The 16085-nt window shown below is 39.1% G+C and overlaps 1 protein-coding gene across 5 annotated transcripts in view; it reads left to right on the top strand.

The window, feature by feature from the left end:
- jak1 (Janus kinase 1) overlaps window positions 1-15664 on the top strand; it is a 55991-nt gene extending 40327 nt beyond the window's left edge. For all 5 annotated transcript variants that reach the window (XM_017684581.2, XM_017684579.2, XM_017684580.2 and 2 more), the window contains exons 13-24: window positions 364-451; window positions 2699-2826; window positions 4453-4588; window positions 7113-7264; window positions 7412-7562; window positions 8743-8831; window positions 9177-9369; window positions 9829-9953; window positions 10162-10334; window positions 12244-12361; window positions 13726-13836; window positions 14010-15664. In XM_017684581.2, the coding sequence (XP_017540070.1) occupies window positions 364-451; window positions 2699-2826; window positions 4453-4588; window positions 7113-7264; window positions 7412-7562; window positions 8743-8831; window positions 9177-9369; window positions 9829-9953; window positions 10162-10334; window positions 12244-12361; window positions 13726-13836; window positions 14010-14114 (1569 nt within the window). In that variant the 3' untranslated portion in view covers window positions 14115-15664. The remainder of the gene's footprint in view (window positions 1-363; window positions 452-2698; window positions 2827-4452; window positions 4589-7112; window positions 7265-7411; window positions 7563-8742; window positions 8832-9176; window positions 9370-9828; window positions 9954-10161; window positions 10335-12243; window positions 12362-13725; window positions 13837-14009) is intronic.
- The last annotated feature ends 421 nt before the right edge of the window (window positions 15665-16085 follow it).

Here is a 16085-nt window from a genome sequence, read left to right as displayed (position 1 = left end):
GCTAACTAGCAAGCTCCACTTTGTCTGTGTGGACCATTTCCTTTTCTACGAGTAGATTGTTTTTTTGTTTTTTTTATCCATCAAGTTTGTTGATGTTCATTCTTATGGAAATGTGTTTTTGTATAAATTAAAAAGTAATAAACCAAGTTATTGGTTTATAGTGTATAATACAATGCATGATGATATATATGACATTGTATAGGTTTGCATTATGTTATACTGGTTTCTTCAGTGGCATATCTCGTTAATTGTGATTGTCCTGTATATGGGAATGTGTAACGCTTAATGTTGCGGTCAGAAATGACCACATGGCCATGCAAAACACAAAGGATGACGAGTTTCTTTCTTACTCTTTTTGCCTAGGCGTTCTTTGAGACAGCCAGCATGATGCGGCAGGTCTCACACAAACACATTGCCCTGCTGTATGGAGTATGTGTGCATCACCAGGAAAGTAAGTGACATCCACATTTTTACCTGAAGTGCATGTGGGAAGGAAGAGTGACATGAAAATGTCAGTTAATTTAAAAGATGCCACAATATTATTGTTATTTTTTATTATTGTCAGCTATTTTAATCATAGGCGCGTTACAGGATGGTAAAGGTGCTGATTTGTGTCTGTAACTGACAGCTGAACTTTTTTTTTTTTTTTTTGGTAAGTGTATGCTGACAGATATATGTATTGTTACCTTTAACTTAGGCCACTGGAAACATGCCTGTTTACATTAGCCCTCTGGTGGAATATAAGCAGTCAAGATGGTGATCTGAAAAACAATCAGGCAGGAGACGAAACAAGTCTGTGTGCATGCATACATGTGTATGTGAGTGAGCAGTGGAAAGCTTGTTTGTGCTTTTATTCAGTTGAGATTAACCCTTGAACCCTTTGAGGACTAAGCCTAGAAGCAGCCATGTCTCATTATTTTTAACTGTAAAGTACTGATACAACAGATTCATCCAGTTTAAAAATGATTTATTTCACTTGTAAATCATTTCACAACAATGAAATCAATTGTAAGTGGTTTGAGTGAGCATAAAGTTTATGTAATTTTACAAGTGCTCAGTATGACCTCCTCCAGCTGTATGGACATCAACGTGATAGTCAAATTCATCCCATACTCAATTGAGCATGTCCCTCAGTGGAGTCACTGTAGTCATATGTCACTGTACTCATGGCTCTTTCAATGTGATTTCGGGGATCATCCAGTGTTGTGGAACCAACAGCGAATGCTCTGAGCTGTTGGAGGGTTACTGCTTACAAAAATCACGTTGCCCAGTTGTGATGGATTCACTCTTATTGAAGTGGTAAACACAAAACACTTTCTGCTCAGGGATCAACGTCTCTCCTTAGACTGAAGAGAGCCATTTTCTGGTGGCAGTCAGAAACTCTATGACTCCCTCTGTCAATTGGTATGTGATTGGTTCCTAGGCACGTCACAGTTGTAAAAATATGGCGCTTTGAAATCAGATGAGTCTTTTTGAATCGCCCTTTATTCCCATGATCTGATTCAGCACAAACTCAGGTTTTCAGCAATACCAGTTATTGTATGCAAAAATTATACGTTACAGATGAAAAAAGGCAAATTTTAGTAAGGCTTTCATTTGTTCACTTCATATTTTTTTGTTGTTTTAAGGTTCTACATTATTTTATGTTGTTCAGTGTTACTTACCATGATTGTATTTTGCATTGAGATTCACTAGGCCAGTCTTTATGGCTGCCATGTAGTTAAAATGTGAGTGCTTTATACTGAGGAGCTCAGTAAGATTTTGCATTGTCATTGGGAGTTTGTGAGATCAAATCCTGCCAGTGCTACTTCTGAAAATGATCAGATGTGGTAATTATCAGATAATATCATGGATTGCTAACATAGGCCGATATTTCAGTTAGATCCTGATTTTTACTGACACAAAAATATACAGAACTAAACAATTTGAATGAATAATCTGAACAGTGAACATGTTTATCAACTTAAAAAGGTCACTTGAAGATCTGTGACCATTTTGTCGTCTATATCATATCAGTGGGCATTTTCAGTCCATGCTCTTACTGGTAATTGTATTGCTTCACTCTTGATATTTCTCAAGCATCTTCAGCCTCCTCATCACTGTCATTGACAAGCATTTGTAGGTTATACCCATCTCAAAGAAAATCTTGTTTTTTGAAAGTCTGAAGTCAAATGCAAGTTCCTCAGAACTTGCACTAATTCTGTGTCAGCAGTTACATTTTAAAATACAGTATGGGTGGGTTTTAAAGCTGAAGCCCTGCTTTGCTTGAATCTGCTGGATGATCATTTTATTTTCACATTGGCTACCAAGCAATGACTAAACAAAAGAACATAGAAGAAATGGCCAATGTTGATGGATCTATATACACTGTAATGGAGAGGCAATACAGTTGACTGTATATGTAGTTATATCTGTCATGTTGTTTCACAGGGAATTATGGCACACTGTGCACAAAGTTATTTAAGCTTACAAGGACATGATGTTAAACCACAGGCTTATTAAGGTTAAGGTATTTTTGAGGCTTATTAAGGTTATTAATCTTAAGACTTATGGTTCAATAACTGCTGTAGCAATTTTTGTACTATCTATGACACTATTATGTAAATTATGCAGTCATGAGAGTGAGGGATTAAAATGTAGGTCCACATACAAATGAAGGCAGACTGTATGAATGTTATTCTGTCTGCTTTGTTTGTAGATATCATGGTGGAGGAGTTTGTGCAGTTTGGTCCGTTGGATCTGTTCATGCGCAGACAGACGACTCCTCTCAGCACTTCATGGAAGTTCCAGGTGGCCAAACAGCTGGCAAGCGCCCTCAGTTATCTGGTAAATACATACACACTACATACACTGAATTATTTGTTTACCATATGTGTGTCTAAAATATGCAAAGTAAACGCAGTGTACCCATAAGTTGGTTATGTTGTCATGGTTATGGCAGTAGTTGTTATGTGGACTGTGGAAGAAAACCAGAAGAAGGAGTCTGTGACTTCCGAACTGAACCCTAACTGTTGGTAAAATTTGAATGAATTTGTATTGTCTGCTGAAACTAAACCACAAGATAACCAGGTATCAGGACCTGGTGTTGGGAGGAGAAAAGATACAGAGATAGAGCATTACTAAAACAGAAACACTGACCTATATTTTAACATGTGCCTTATGAGGAGACTGGCCCACCTTTGCGCTTGGAAGAGCTTGGGAGGCCTGTTCTGTGGTTTGTGAACCATCTTTTTTTGCCTTTGGTCTTTATTCTGCATATCCAGGATGTATTTTCCTGCTCCTCTCCTTTAAGCAAATACCAATTTACAAAATCAGTATTCGTTATTCTGCATTAAATATAATACTATACGCAAATGCAGGCATTGTTTTTATTTTAAGGCTTTTAGAAAAACAGTCTGCACTCCTTCAAAAGTGTTTTCTATGTAGTCCTACCGTTGTGAAAAAAAATCTAATAAGCTGCCTACAAGGCTTGTGACATTGTTTCAATAATAAAAAAAGCTTTCTGGCCAGAAACCACATTTTTCGTCAGAATGTACATTTATGTAAATCGTGGTATAAATTACTTCGTTATTTTCATGTTACGTAACCTTAAGGCTACTGATATTGTAGGTATATGTTGTCTCTGTTGTTTTTAATAACTGATGTACTCAAAACATAGAAATCCCCTGTTGATGTTTTGTGAGGGAGAACTTTAAATTTGTGGAATGCTGCTGCATGGCTTTGTAAGTTTAACTAGCGCAACTGTTGGGTTTTAAAAACCCTACAGAATGTTCTGATGCCATATATACATATCAGTACTGATTTAAGACATGGGCTAAAAGAAAACTTGTTGGTCACGGGACAAAAATCTTAAAGTAGTGCATGGCTTGTTTTTGTCAATAAAATCAAGCCTACTCCACTGCTTGACATGTTTGAGAAATTAGAGAATTTATCTCATGTAACCCCTTTTCATATGGACATAAATTTTTGCCTGTTTTATTAAAGGCTTTTTGGTGTTTAAGTGCTATTTTTTTTTTCTGGTGGCAATTAATTGGCTGTCCATTTATCTCTGAACAACCATCTTTGTGGAGAGGTGTGGATTGTTTTTACGGAGGGGGTTCTCATCTCTCCTTTTATCCCTCAGTTGCAATGGCAATAGATGTATTAATCTGTCATGCAGCCTTATTGGCCTCATATGTAGCCAGTTACTGTACAGCAACACTACCATTTATTCCAGTAATTTGAAGCTCATAGATGTTGCTAATCAAATTCTGTGGTAAGTTTGGAGGTGTTTTTTGTGGTTGACCCAACTATCATTTGAGCTTCTCTGTTTTTGTAGTACGTCTATGTTTGGCAGGTGATTTTTGAAATGTTTCAGGCTGGACTGCTGTAACTTACCTAATTCTCTATAACTCTGTGTCTATGGTTTCTGTGTTAGCTCAGTAATCGTCTGTTTGTGTGTGTGTCCTGTAGGAGGATAAGAAGCTTGTACATGGATATGTGTGTGCTAAGAACATTCTCTTGGCTCGAGATGGTTTGGAAAGCGAGGGCGGTCCCTTCATCAAGCTGAGTGACCCTGGTATCCCCATCACGGTCCTCACCAGAGAGGGTAAGAGCCTTACTCTGCTAATATGAGCATTACACCGGCAGTTGTCTAGAGCTTGTACCCAAAAGGCTTAAGTCAATGTAAATCAGAAATCAGAACACAGAGATCATACCTGACATTTTTCTTGTACTTGAACCTTTTGTGTGGATTTAAATACCATTAGTAGCCATGTGACACTTTATCACACTTTTTTAACCCCTTAGAATGAAACAAGTTGTTTTTGTTACTGTGTTTTTAAGTGAGAATGTGCCTCATTCAAAAAGCAGTTTATATACACTATATTGCCAAAGGTATTTGCTCGTCAGCTTTCACACGCATATGAAATTGAGTGAGTGATGTTGGCCCACCCTTTGCAGCTATAACAACTTCAACTCTTCTGGGAAGACTTCACAAGGTGTAGGAGTGTGTTTATGGGAATTTTTGACCATGCATTTGTGAGGTCAGACACTGATGTTGGACGAGAAGGCCTGGCTCGCAGTCTCCGCTCTAATTCATCCCAAAGGTTTTCTATCGGGTTGAGGTCAGGACTCTGTGCAGGCCAGTCAAGTTCTTCCACACCAAACTCACTCACCCATGTCTTTATGGACCTGCTTTGTGCACTGGTGTGCAGTCATGTTGGAACAGGAATGGGCCGTCCCCAAACTGTTCCCACAAAATTGGGAGCATGAAATTGTCCAAAATCTCTTGGTCTGCTGAAGCATTAAGAGTTCCTTTCACTGTAGCCCAACTCCTGAAAAACAACCCCGCACCATAATCCCCCTTTCACCAAACTTTACACTTGGCATAATGCAGTCAGACAAGTACTGTTCTCCTGGCAACCGCCAAACCCAGAGTGATCCATCGGATTGCCAGATGGAGAAGTGTGATTCGTTACTCCAGAGAACACGTCTTCACTGCTTTAGAGTCCAGTGGCGGTGCTTTACACCACTGCAATCGATGCATTGCGCTTGGTGATGTAAGGCTTGGATTCAGCTGCTTGGCCATGGAAACCCATTCCATGAAGCTCTCTACACTGTTCTTGAACTAATCTGAAGGCCAAATAAAGTGTGGAGGTCTGTAGTGATAGACTCTGCAGACAGTTGGTGACCTCTACGCACTATATGCCTCAGCATCTGCTGACCCCGCTCTATCATTTTACGTGTCCTACCACTTGGTGGCTGAGTTGCTGTCGTTCCCAGTCACTTCCACTTTGTTATAATACCACTGACAGTTGACTGTGGAATATTTAGTAGTGAGGAAATTTCATGACTGGACTTGTTACACAGGTGGCGTCCGATCACGGTACCACGCTGGAATTCACTGAGCTCCTGAGAGCGACCCATTCTTTCACTAATGTTTGTAGAAGCAGTCTGCAGGCCTAGGGGCTTGGTTTTATACACCTGAGCCATGGAAGTGATCGGAACACCTGAATTAAATGATTTGGGTGGGTGACTGAATACTTTTGGAAATATAGTGTAATTTAAAGTTTATAGTGTTAATGTGAATGGACAGAGCTAAAGTGATATAGGCTTAAAAGGTAGATGTTAATATCTTATATGAAATAACTTTGAGGTTGTACTATATTAGTGATTTCATAATCGTGACAGGCCTAGAAGTATCATTAAGTAAGGATGGAAAGCATGCATGCTGTTCTTTCAAAGCCTTCATTCAGGTGTTATAATCTGAATGCTGATTAATGTCATACTTTTACTTCTTTTTTGGCAACAGTAAACCCCAAACATAATGCCAGCTTCTGTTTTGAAAAATTCTGAAGGAGGCTCGTGGACAATGCTTCCTGTAGTGTGTAAGACAAAGTTGTGGCACTGTGGAATGAGATTAGATGATGGGTAGAACTTTACTGTAGGGTAATATTTGTAAGGCTACATGACACCTGCATAAGCTTGTCATGAAATCTGAAATAACCGTGTAGGTGACAATGAGGTGCCATGTATCTTTATGAATAGTACCCTACAGTGAAGTATTACCAGATAATGTAACCAACAGGAATTCTGCTGACCCTCATCCAGCTCTATTGTACTGTTTAACTTTGGGAAGAATTGCAGTGCCCAAGATTATTTACTGGGCTCTGAAAGAAAAGACTGGTTTTGTGTGTGTGCTTACATGTGTGTGCTTACATGTGTGTATATAAGAGGTGGGTGCAGAGAGACAAAAAAAAGTGCAGGGCCATTTGTCCAGGAGATCATATTACATATTTAACAGCATAACATTCACCCTAAAGAGGAGTAGAACAGGCTCTCATATTTCCTGTACACTATATTCGGGAAATAGCAGTGGTGCAGGATTTACAGTTTGGCTTCCACACCCATTTCTGTTCTGCATGAGTAAACCTGCTGGGGAGTAAACCTGATGGTTCTTAAAGTGAAATGTTTTTGAACTTACATTCCAGATTATAAGTATAGATGGATAAATTATGTATATAAGACCCCCCCCTCCAAACTACTGCTTCATATCAGCTTTAATAGACCTAAATGTGCAATTGTGAGTAAAACACATCTAACCATGTGTTTGTGTGGTTGTGTTCACACAGAATGTGTGGACCGGATTCCATGGATCGCACCTGAGTGTGTACAGGACACAGCTAACCTGAGCGTAGCAGCAGATAAGTGGGGCTTTGGCACAACTCTGTGGGAGATATGCTATAACGGAGAGATCCCGCTCAAAGACAAAAAACTCACAGAGGTAAACATATACACTACAAACTTTGCCTGACACGGAACAAAATCCCCAAAACTGGCCAAAGGTCAGTAAACTTGGGGAATGGGAATATCACTTTTCCATTTCTCTTCCTCTTGTACTCTCTCTCTATCGCTCTCTCTCTCTGAGCAGAAGGAGAGGTTTTATGCAGCTCAGTGTCAGCTGGCCACACCGGACTGTCAGGAGCTAGCCAAGCTCATGACCCACTGCATGACATATGATCCTCACCAGAGACCGTTCTTCAGAGCCATTGTCCGAGACATTGACATGGTGGAAAAACAGAGTAAGGAAAATCTAAAGAAATGGTACAAAGCAAAACACACTAAGCAGCAACTTAAGAAATGAGAACACTCTTAGCTCATGTAGTTTTCTTAATTCTTTGAACCTCAGGTTTATGATTCAGTTGATAAAAATATAGCACTATTCATACAGGATTAATTGTACATGATGAAGTAGGGTATTAATTAAATTAAATTACAAGAAAAACTTTGATTTTATTTGGTGATGTTGACAGTTGGCTGTGAATTTTTCAAGCTAATGAAAATGCTAATGGCATCGTGAATTTACTTGAGACAGCAAGACAGATGGTTGGGTAAATGAAAAAAGGTAATGTTTTAATGTTTTCTACTCTTTTCTGGAGTTAAGACTCTTGTCATTTATATCAAAATTTCTTACCCTGTCCAGTCTGGTCATAAACGACACAGACATCCTGAGATAAACTAGTGATAGTAAGTTAAATGTAATGAATTACAGTGTAAGTTGTGTCTCCCTGACAGACCCCCACCTTAGTCTATTGCAGTCCTAAAAACACTGCCCCCTTATGGCGTGATGTAAGAATTGCAGAGAAGTTAATTCAGACCACTTTTTTTTTTCTTTTGTTATGTAAGTATGTTTTGTAAAATTCATTAAGTTAGTGTTTGACGAATTTTAAGTGGTTTAGATGGGGTTTTAAAAACCAGCACAGAAAAATGTAACAAAAACACAGTCTGGTACTTTCTCACGTGTCATTGGTCATTTGTCAGTGTAGACTGAGTAGTGGCTTTTTACCATCTTATCTGTGTAAAAAACTTTGGCAGTAGCATTCGATTTAGGCTAAGTAATTAGCTAAAATGTCACTGTAAGTGAGGGTCATGGCTTAAAATGTTGTTTTTTATTAAGTAAAATTAGCTTGGGGATCCTGGATTGTCAGTTTTGTCTCCCAGGTAATGATGTTTGCTAGCTAGTTTAGTTAGCTACCTACATAACTATCTGTTATTTTACTATGCTGCTGACAGCTTGGCTGATGTTAGTATTTCCTTGGCTGAATCACTCATTACAATGATTGTCACAGTGAACAGAGGCTGATAGCCCAGAACATTAAAGATACTTTTTTTACTTACGTATGTTATTTAAAATACATTAAGTGAGTAATTGATGAGTCCTATGTGATTTAAGAATATTAATGCAGTGTGTTTCCATTGCAGACCCCTCCATTAAGCCTGTGCCCACTCTAGAAGTGGACCCCACAGTATTTGAAAAGAGATTCCTTAAGAAGATCAGAGACCTGGGAGAGGTAATTTCTCATGTTTAATTCTTTTCTTGTCATGGAGTTTTTACACATAGGATAGGAATAGACCTTTCATCATAAGTTAAAGTTTCCTTGTTCTGTTAGAGTATTACACATTATAAAAGTACAGTATTTGGATGAAAAGTCATGCTTTATACTGTCCTATTTTACTGCTGTAGCTTCAAGTTAATGTGCTATTTACAAAACAGCAATACAATACTTGCATTCCTACAAGATTCAGAATATCCTTTGGCAGACCACCATAACACGCCCTCCTGATTGCTAATAACAGGCCATTGTTTCTGCCAGGTAAAAACATTGTGAGTTATTGTATGTATGTGTATGTGACAGGGACATTTTGGAAAGGTGGAGCTGTGTCGATATGACCCACGTGGTGACCGGACAGGGGAGCTGGTGGCAGTGAAGTCCCTGAAACCAGAGAGCAGAGAGGAGCAGAGCAGTAACCTGTGGTGTGAAATCGACATCCTGAAAGAGCTTTACCATGAGAATATTGTCAAATACAAGGGCATCTGCCAGGAGGAGGGTAATAAATACAAACCACATGTACACATACCTTTTGCCCCGTATAGATCTGGTGTATACATGTTGAAAAACCTTAAACATGAACAGAGCACACATTGATTTGACTTGATCATACTTGACATTTGGAAAAAACAAAGTTGTGTGAAAACGAAGTTGCTGTTTTGGAAAAATAGGGTGTGTCCTGGGATTTGATGTTCATTTTGTTCATAATGTAGATAAAATATACTGTTGTCGGTACATTTTTTTTAATGAACATAATGATTATTCTTCTATAACAGTATGAACTCTGTGGAGTATACTGTGTTATTAGGATATAATTCCCTTTGACTGGATCCTGATTTCATATCAGCTATTTAAAAATGCCCTCCACAAGAGTAACCTTCAGTTAAAATTAACCTAACAAATCAACACTTCACTAATGTAAAGACTTCAATGGATTCTCTCTTGATCTTTGTTTCAGGTGGCAGATCCATCAAACTCATCATGGAGTATTTGCCTGCAGGCAGCCTGAAGGAATATCTCCCCAGAAACAAAGCCCAGATGGATCTAAAGACCTTGCTTACCTATGCTGCACAGATCTGCCAGGCAAGCTTCTGCATATGTCTTACACATGAGGATTAGATAGAGTGAAAACCCTCTAGTATGCAGGAAATGTCCAGTGTCAATATGTTTTACCTCAATAGTCTGTTATATTAAAGACCAAGTAGGTAGTACTATAGGCTGTATTTAGTTATAATAGTATAATGTAACAACTTCTTAATTTGTTTCTTTTGTTTTGCTCTTTCCGCTGCAGGGCATGGATTACTTGGGCTCTCGGAATTACATCCACCGAGACCTTGCTGCCAGGAATGTTCTGGTGGAGAACGAGAACACGGTGAAGATTGGAGACTTCGGCTTGACTAAAAGCATTAAAGATAACAAAGGCTACTACACAGTAAAGGATGACCTAGACAGCCCTGTTTTCTGGTAGGTTCCTCTGATGCTAAGGAGAAGGCATGGAGACACGCAGAAATACACTCTAGGCAAGGGTTAAATTAGGCCAGAGCACACGAGAGCGTAGCTCTGGTGTCTGTGATTAATGTGAAGGGTTGGCTAGGCTCCAGTCATATAACATTATGATGATAAATAATTTCTTATCTAATCTTTGTGCAGCCAAATTTACTATGTGGTGTGATGAACTGTGCAGTATAAACCCCTGGATACTACACATCATCTGCCCCTCCAATCTAACGTTACATCTGAAGTCATTCCAAAGCATTCTGTCACATAGGTAGATGAATATGAATTCTAATCTTCATACACTAGATCTTTTTAATGAGAATGTTTTTTTTTTTAACTTAGTAGCACCTAAATAGTGTAATTAATATGATAAAAATTCTTGAAACATTAAATTCAGAATTTTTTAGAATTTAGTATGTCTGTTTTGCTTTAATTAACAGCGTGCGCTCAAGCTGGCATACACCCTGTAAGTTTGTGCAAAAGCCAGTAGATCCAATTCACCTGAGAGTCATCTGAACGTGTTTCATTGGAAGGAATAAAACTAAAAAACAGACCTTTTCGTACAAAGGCCTAAACATGGTCAATAACACACATGTACTAAAAGTAGGTCAAATTCCAGATTTTTCTCTGTTTAATTTTTCCCCAAGTTTTTTAATGTGAATTAAATGAGAATTGAACCTAATAGACGTGCGCTGATCAGGGCATCCACAGCTTTTGAAAGTCCTTCCTCACTTATGAAAGAGCTCTTTGGGTGGGGCACCACATTTGTATTCAGGCTCACGTAGCACTGCTGTGCAATAATCTGTAAATTTACTCAACGAGTGTCTGTGTTCACATCTCTGTCATTGATTTCAAAACTGGGCTGCAAAATAGAAGTAATACAGTACAATACAATACGCCAGCACATTAAAATAGAAAAATATCAGATGATCTGTTATATTCATAGTGGTGGGAGCTGATCAGTGATGCTGCAGACCAGTGCATCCAGGATATACACTTCTGTGTTCTCTCAGAAATAAGATGTGATGCCCCAGTGGTTTCATATTTGTAAACAGCAATTCTAAATTTTTATAGCAGGTTTACACATAACAGTAGCCACTTTAATTTCCAGACTGGCTGGAACAAAACAACATTCAGGTTAACCTGGCAGGTATTGAAAAAGCTGAGCTGAACCTGACGGTTCATCAGTTTTATGGATCCATTTGTAAAGTGAAAGGCTACTAGTTTTTTGACAGGAAGATTTGTCAGTATTAAAACACATTTTATGCAGTGCTCTTGGCTTTCCTTGCTTTGTTTTTTTTCTTTGTTTTGTAGAGCTATTAATAAAATAAAAATTGAATGAAAAAAGGTGTTTTAGCAGTAAAGCACTCAAGCTCACATTTGTTGTAGCTAACGTCTCGGTTGTGATGAGACACCTTTGGCTCGTACTTGCAACTGCGATTCATGATAACGCACTTCCTTTTTCTCGTGCTTACACGATTGTTTTGGGACAATTCAGAATTATTTAAAAGTACATTTAATACACAATTGTGACATCAAAAGAACTCTAGACCAAACTGTTTTTATTTTTAGATTAGAAAATGGCTTGTGAATTTTATTTTACTTCACTGAATGTTACTAAAATCTACTATAGCGTCCCATAATTATTGCAGGTGTTTGGACACCTTCAGTAAACAATCAATGAATTGTGATTAATGCATTATTGATATATTTACATTAGTAAATATAAGTAGAAAATAGGCCACAATTAGTTTTTTACAATTCTATAGACGTATCGTTGGTTAGATCAGTTTGGCTCAGGCTGTGTGAGCCATGTGTTTGTGTTTTCTCACTAATACATTGTCACTCTCTCTCTCTCTCTCTCTGCATGGTTTAGGTACGCTCCAGAATGCTTAGTCCACTGTAAGTTCTACAGGGCGTCGGACGTCTGGTCATTTGGAGTCACCATGTATGAGCTCTTAACTTACTGTGATGGCTCATGCAGCCCCATGTCGGTGAGCAGCCTATGAAACCCTACTTAGCCCAGTGTATGCTGGCGGTACATTCTGAGTGAATCACCGCTGCCAGCGTTCTGCTCCTTTTTCTTTTTATTCAAACGAACTGTCCTTAAATGACTGTATGAGCTAAAATTAAGCCTCATGCCAGTCATTTAACACAGAGGCCCTGTCACTTTGCCTTTGCTTAGCAGACTAGACAAGAGCTAAAGCCCATATTGCAGTTCCTCGTCTCAGTAGTTATGTGTTCAGTAAATAGTGTTTTTCAGGCTAGGTGGAATGCTAGGTGTGAGAGTTATATAGAGATTTGATTGAACTTGGCCTTTCATTGAGTAGAACAGTGCTGTACTCTGCTCAGCTAATGAAAGAGCTCTTTGTTCAGACAGGCTGTGATAGAGGCTCAGTCTCTCTCTGGCAGATGGTGTCAGTCTGTGCCCATGGTGGCAGATGCCTTGCCCAAAGGCTGTGGGCACTGGTGCCAGATCAGTATACACTAGTCCCACACTATCCTCTGTGCCCTGACTGGAGGGACTATTGAGAGTATAATGGGATTTCTCAAATAAATAGAAAGTACAGCAGAGCTGAGGGAGTACATTCAAACATTCTGTGTACACTTTGGATTAACTTTCTTAAAATGTGTGCATCATTACCGCCTGAATACAACATCTGCAGTAGTTTTCCTTCCAGTTTACTTAGTTTTGCCAATAACTGTGGGTACGATTACAATTGCAGTACACGGCTATGCAAAAGTCAGAGACCACCCTTCATTTATTTAATTTCCAGTCAAAATGGTAATTAAATATGAGTTATTAATTTCTCATCTGATTTCTGAGGTTGTAAGATAGTTCATTTGCATAAGGACATGGGAAGTCAAAGGAAAATCATTGAAAAAAGTTTCCAAAACTGAAGTTTAAAATACTTTTAAAAGATACAGAGAAAATGGAACTAACAACCAATCAATACCTGGAAGACCACCAAAACTGTTGGCATCAGATAAACATTACTTAAAGCTTTCATCTTTGAGGGAGAGGAGAAAATCAAGCTCCACTCTGGCTTCAGATCTGAAAAAATCTACAGCTGTTTCTCTCCAGCCAACTGTGAGAAGACAGCTTAGCACTATGAGTCTGAAAGGATGTGTAGCCATGGAAAAATGAATAGCTTGGACCTAATGGTCTCTGACTTTTGCACAGTACTTTGTTTTATTTATGTGGAAACAATGTACACATTTAATTCACCTTTTTCAGTGCAGTTCTTTATTAAATGTGGACTCTGTGGAAAGTACTAGAAAAGTGAAAGCAGTGTTGAGGCAGTAGCATAGAGGCCCTGTTTAGCAGACTGTTAAACCTCTGCTCCACCCCCAACAGGTGTTCCTTAAGATGATTGGCCCGACCCATGGCCAGATGACTGTCACCCGATTGGTCAGAGTTTTGGAGGAGGGAAAGAGGCTGCCCAGGCCAGAGGGCTGCCCAGAGAAGGTAATACATTTAGCACACACAGAACTAACATAACACAGTGTTGAAATGCAGAGTGAAACAGAGACGAGAAACCTCTCCGGTGATTGTAAATTGCCTCGAGGTTGGGATGCTAGTTCACGGTCTAGGGTGCCGTCTCCTTGAGCTGCGTGTGACCGCTGTGTCTGTCCTTTCAGGTATACACTTTAATGAAGAAGTGCTGGGAGAACACACCTGACAAAAGGATAGACTTCAAAGGCCTGATCGCCGCCTTTCAGCAGATGCTTGGCGACAGCCTGTAACCATGGAAATCCACTGTGCTGCGTACTCCACCTGCCTTACTAGAGACAATGTGAGAGGTCGGCGCATTGAACTTTTTATAAAAAGAAAAGGAAAAAAGAATTCATGAAACATTTTCCGCCACTTGGTTCAGCAGCAACGGTCACATGATGTCTTCTTATATTCTTGTATTCATCCACTGTATTTCATCTTATTACCACAAAGAGAGACCTCAGTCCTGGTGAATAGACAGTCTGCAGGTGAATAGCTGAGTGGTTAAATAGTCCTTGGACTGCACTGCAGGAGGCAGCAGAGAGTCTTCTTGCTCTCCAAGTATGCAAGTGTGAACGACCACTTCATTCAATCAACGTTCATTAGTCTGTTTCTCTTGTAAGCCTGAACGTCCTCTGTAAAATGAGGACCGCTCTTGATGTGTTCTAATACCAACTTATTTTACTGTACAGCTACTCAGAGAGAAATGCTGTGCAGGTGTACACACATTTTCTTTCAGTCTGCAGTTACAGAGTTGTCCCAAGGACAATATTTGTTTCAGTGGTGTAAATTTGGGTGGTCATTTCATCTGTGGTGTTATGCAGGTCATCTGCTGGAAATGTGCTACCACTCAGAGGAGTGTGACTTCGCAGCTGAAAAAACTGAAGCGTTAAACTGAGCTGATTCAAATGCCTCCATCATTTCAACATGAAGAAAATATATTACATCAGCACAGATGTTGCCAAACGTACGTAACCTGAAAGACAAAAATGTGTTGATACATTTTACTTGTGTGGAAATGATGCACAAATTTAAAGCAGGTAAAATCAGCCCATCTTTTTATTCACATAAAGGGGATTTTTCAGTTTCTGCATAATTTAATAGTTGCGATGTAAACAAGTCATTCAGAATGGCTCATTGTAGAGAGGTTGCCAAGTTTCTCCAGAACAGAACATTTCACATCAAACCACTCTGAATGACCTTTATTTACATCTTAACTATTTAATTCCCCTTTATGGAAACCTTTTGCCAGATCTACCAGGAGAAGATGGAACCTTAGGCAGTCATGTGAGTGAATGGACAACACATCTGCACTGAGAGTATTGGGGCAAGCTGTGTGTTTGCCAGAACACTGATGGAGAAGGGACTCTGAGCTGACCAGGTGACCCCTCTTCACAGAACAGTCTGGAACACCGTGGACAACTGCAGATGTACTGAATTACAGACTTTAATGCCACTTTGAGGACAGAACTCTGCTTCGTTCATGACATCGCTGTGCCCTCAACTCATTTTATTCCTCTTCCACCCAGTGACCATGAAAGACTGAAATGGACTTGTACTATGGGCTGTGGAAGTGTGTGCTATAGATATGCATTGTGAGAGACATTAAATGCCTACAATAGGCACTAGAGGACAGTAGAGATTATAAAATGAAAGCTATTATATCTAATAAGACATGTATTCTTGCTCAAGTCTGGCATAAAACAGAAATACCATTATAAGTGTGGGAATAGCTGAGCCTAAATATTTTATCATTTTTATCTTCAGAAATTAAAAGCAATGTATCACACTGGGGACGGTATGCACTGTTGCAGGAATGGTTGTACTATGTATTATTAATGTTACTCAACTATTTAGTTTATTTCTAGGTAAAAATTTCAGGGTCTTTGGTTTTCTGTTTTTGACAGAGCTGTTTCCAATCACCGACTAAAACCACGTCGACAGGCTACTTAGGGTTGTTCGCTACACAATGGTGTATCGGTATTCATTCTGTTCATTGGGGCGAACTGATGGAACAGTTGTGTACAGAGTGCTCAGAAACAGTGAGGAGACACGGTGGGCAGCACAGCTCTTTTTCTTTATTGCGGAATGTAAAACCATTTCTTTCTGCTCAAAATGAAAACTCCAAACTATTTTTTTCCTCAGAAGAATAAGACCAGAAATTGTATCCAATAAGGAAAAAATGTACATAAATAGACAAATAAATACAATTACTTCTTTCT

This window comes from Pygocentrus nattereri, chromosome 26 (genome assembly GCF_015220715.1).
Source record: "Pygocentrus nattereri isolate fPygNat1 chromosome 26, fPygNat1.pri, whole genome shotgun sequence".
Lineage (NCBI taxonomy): Eukaryota > Metazoa > Chordata > Actinopteri > Characiformes > Serrasalmidae > Pygocentrus > Pygocentrus nattereri.
This window is presented reverse-complemented; position numbering and strand designations above follow the sequence as displayed.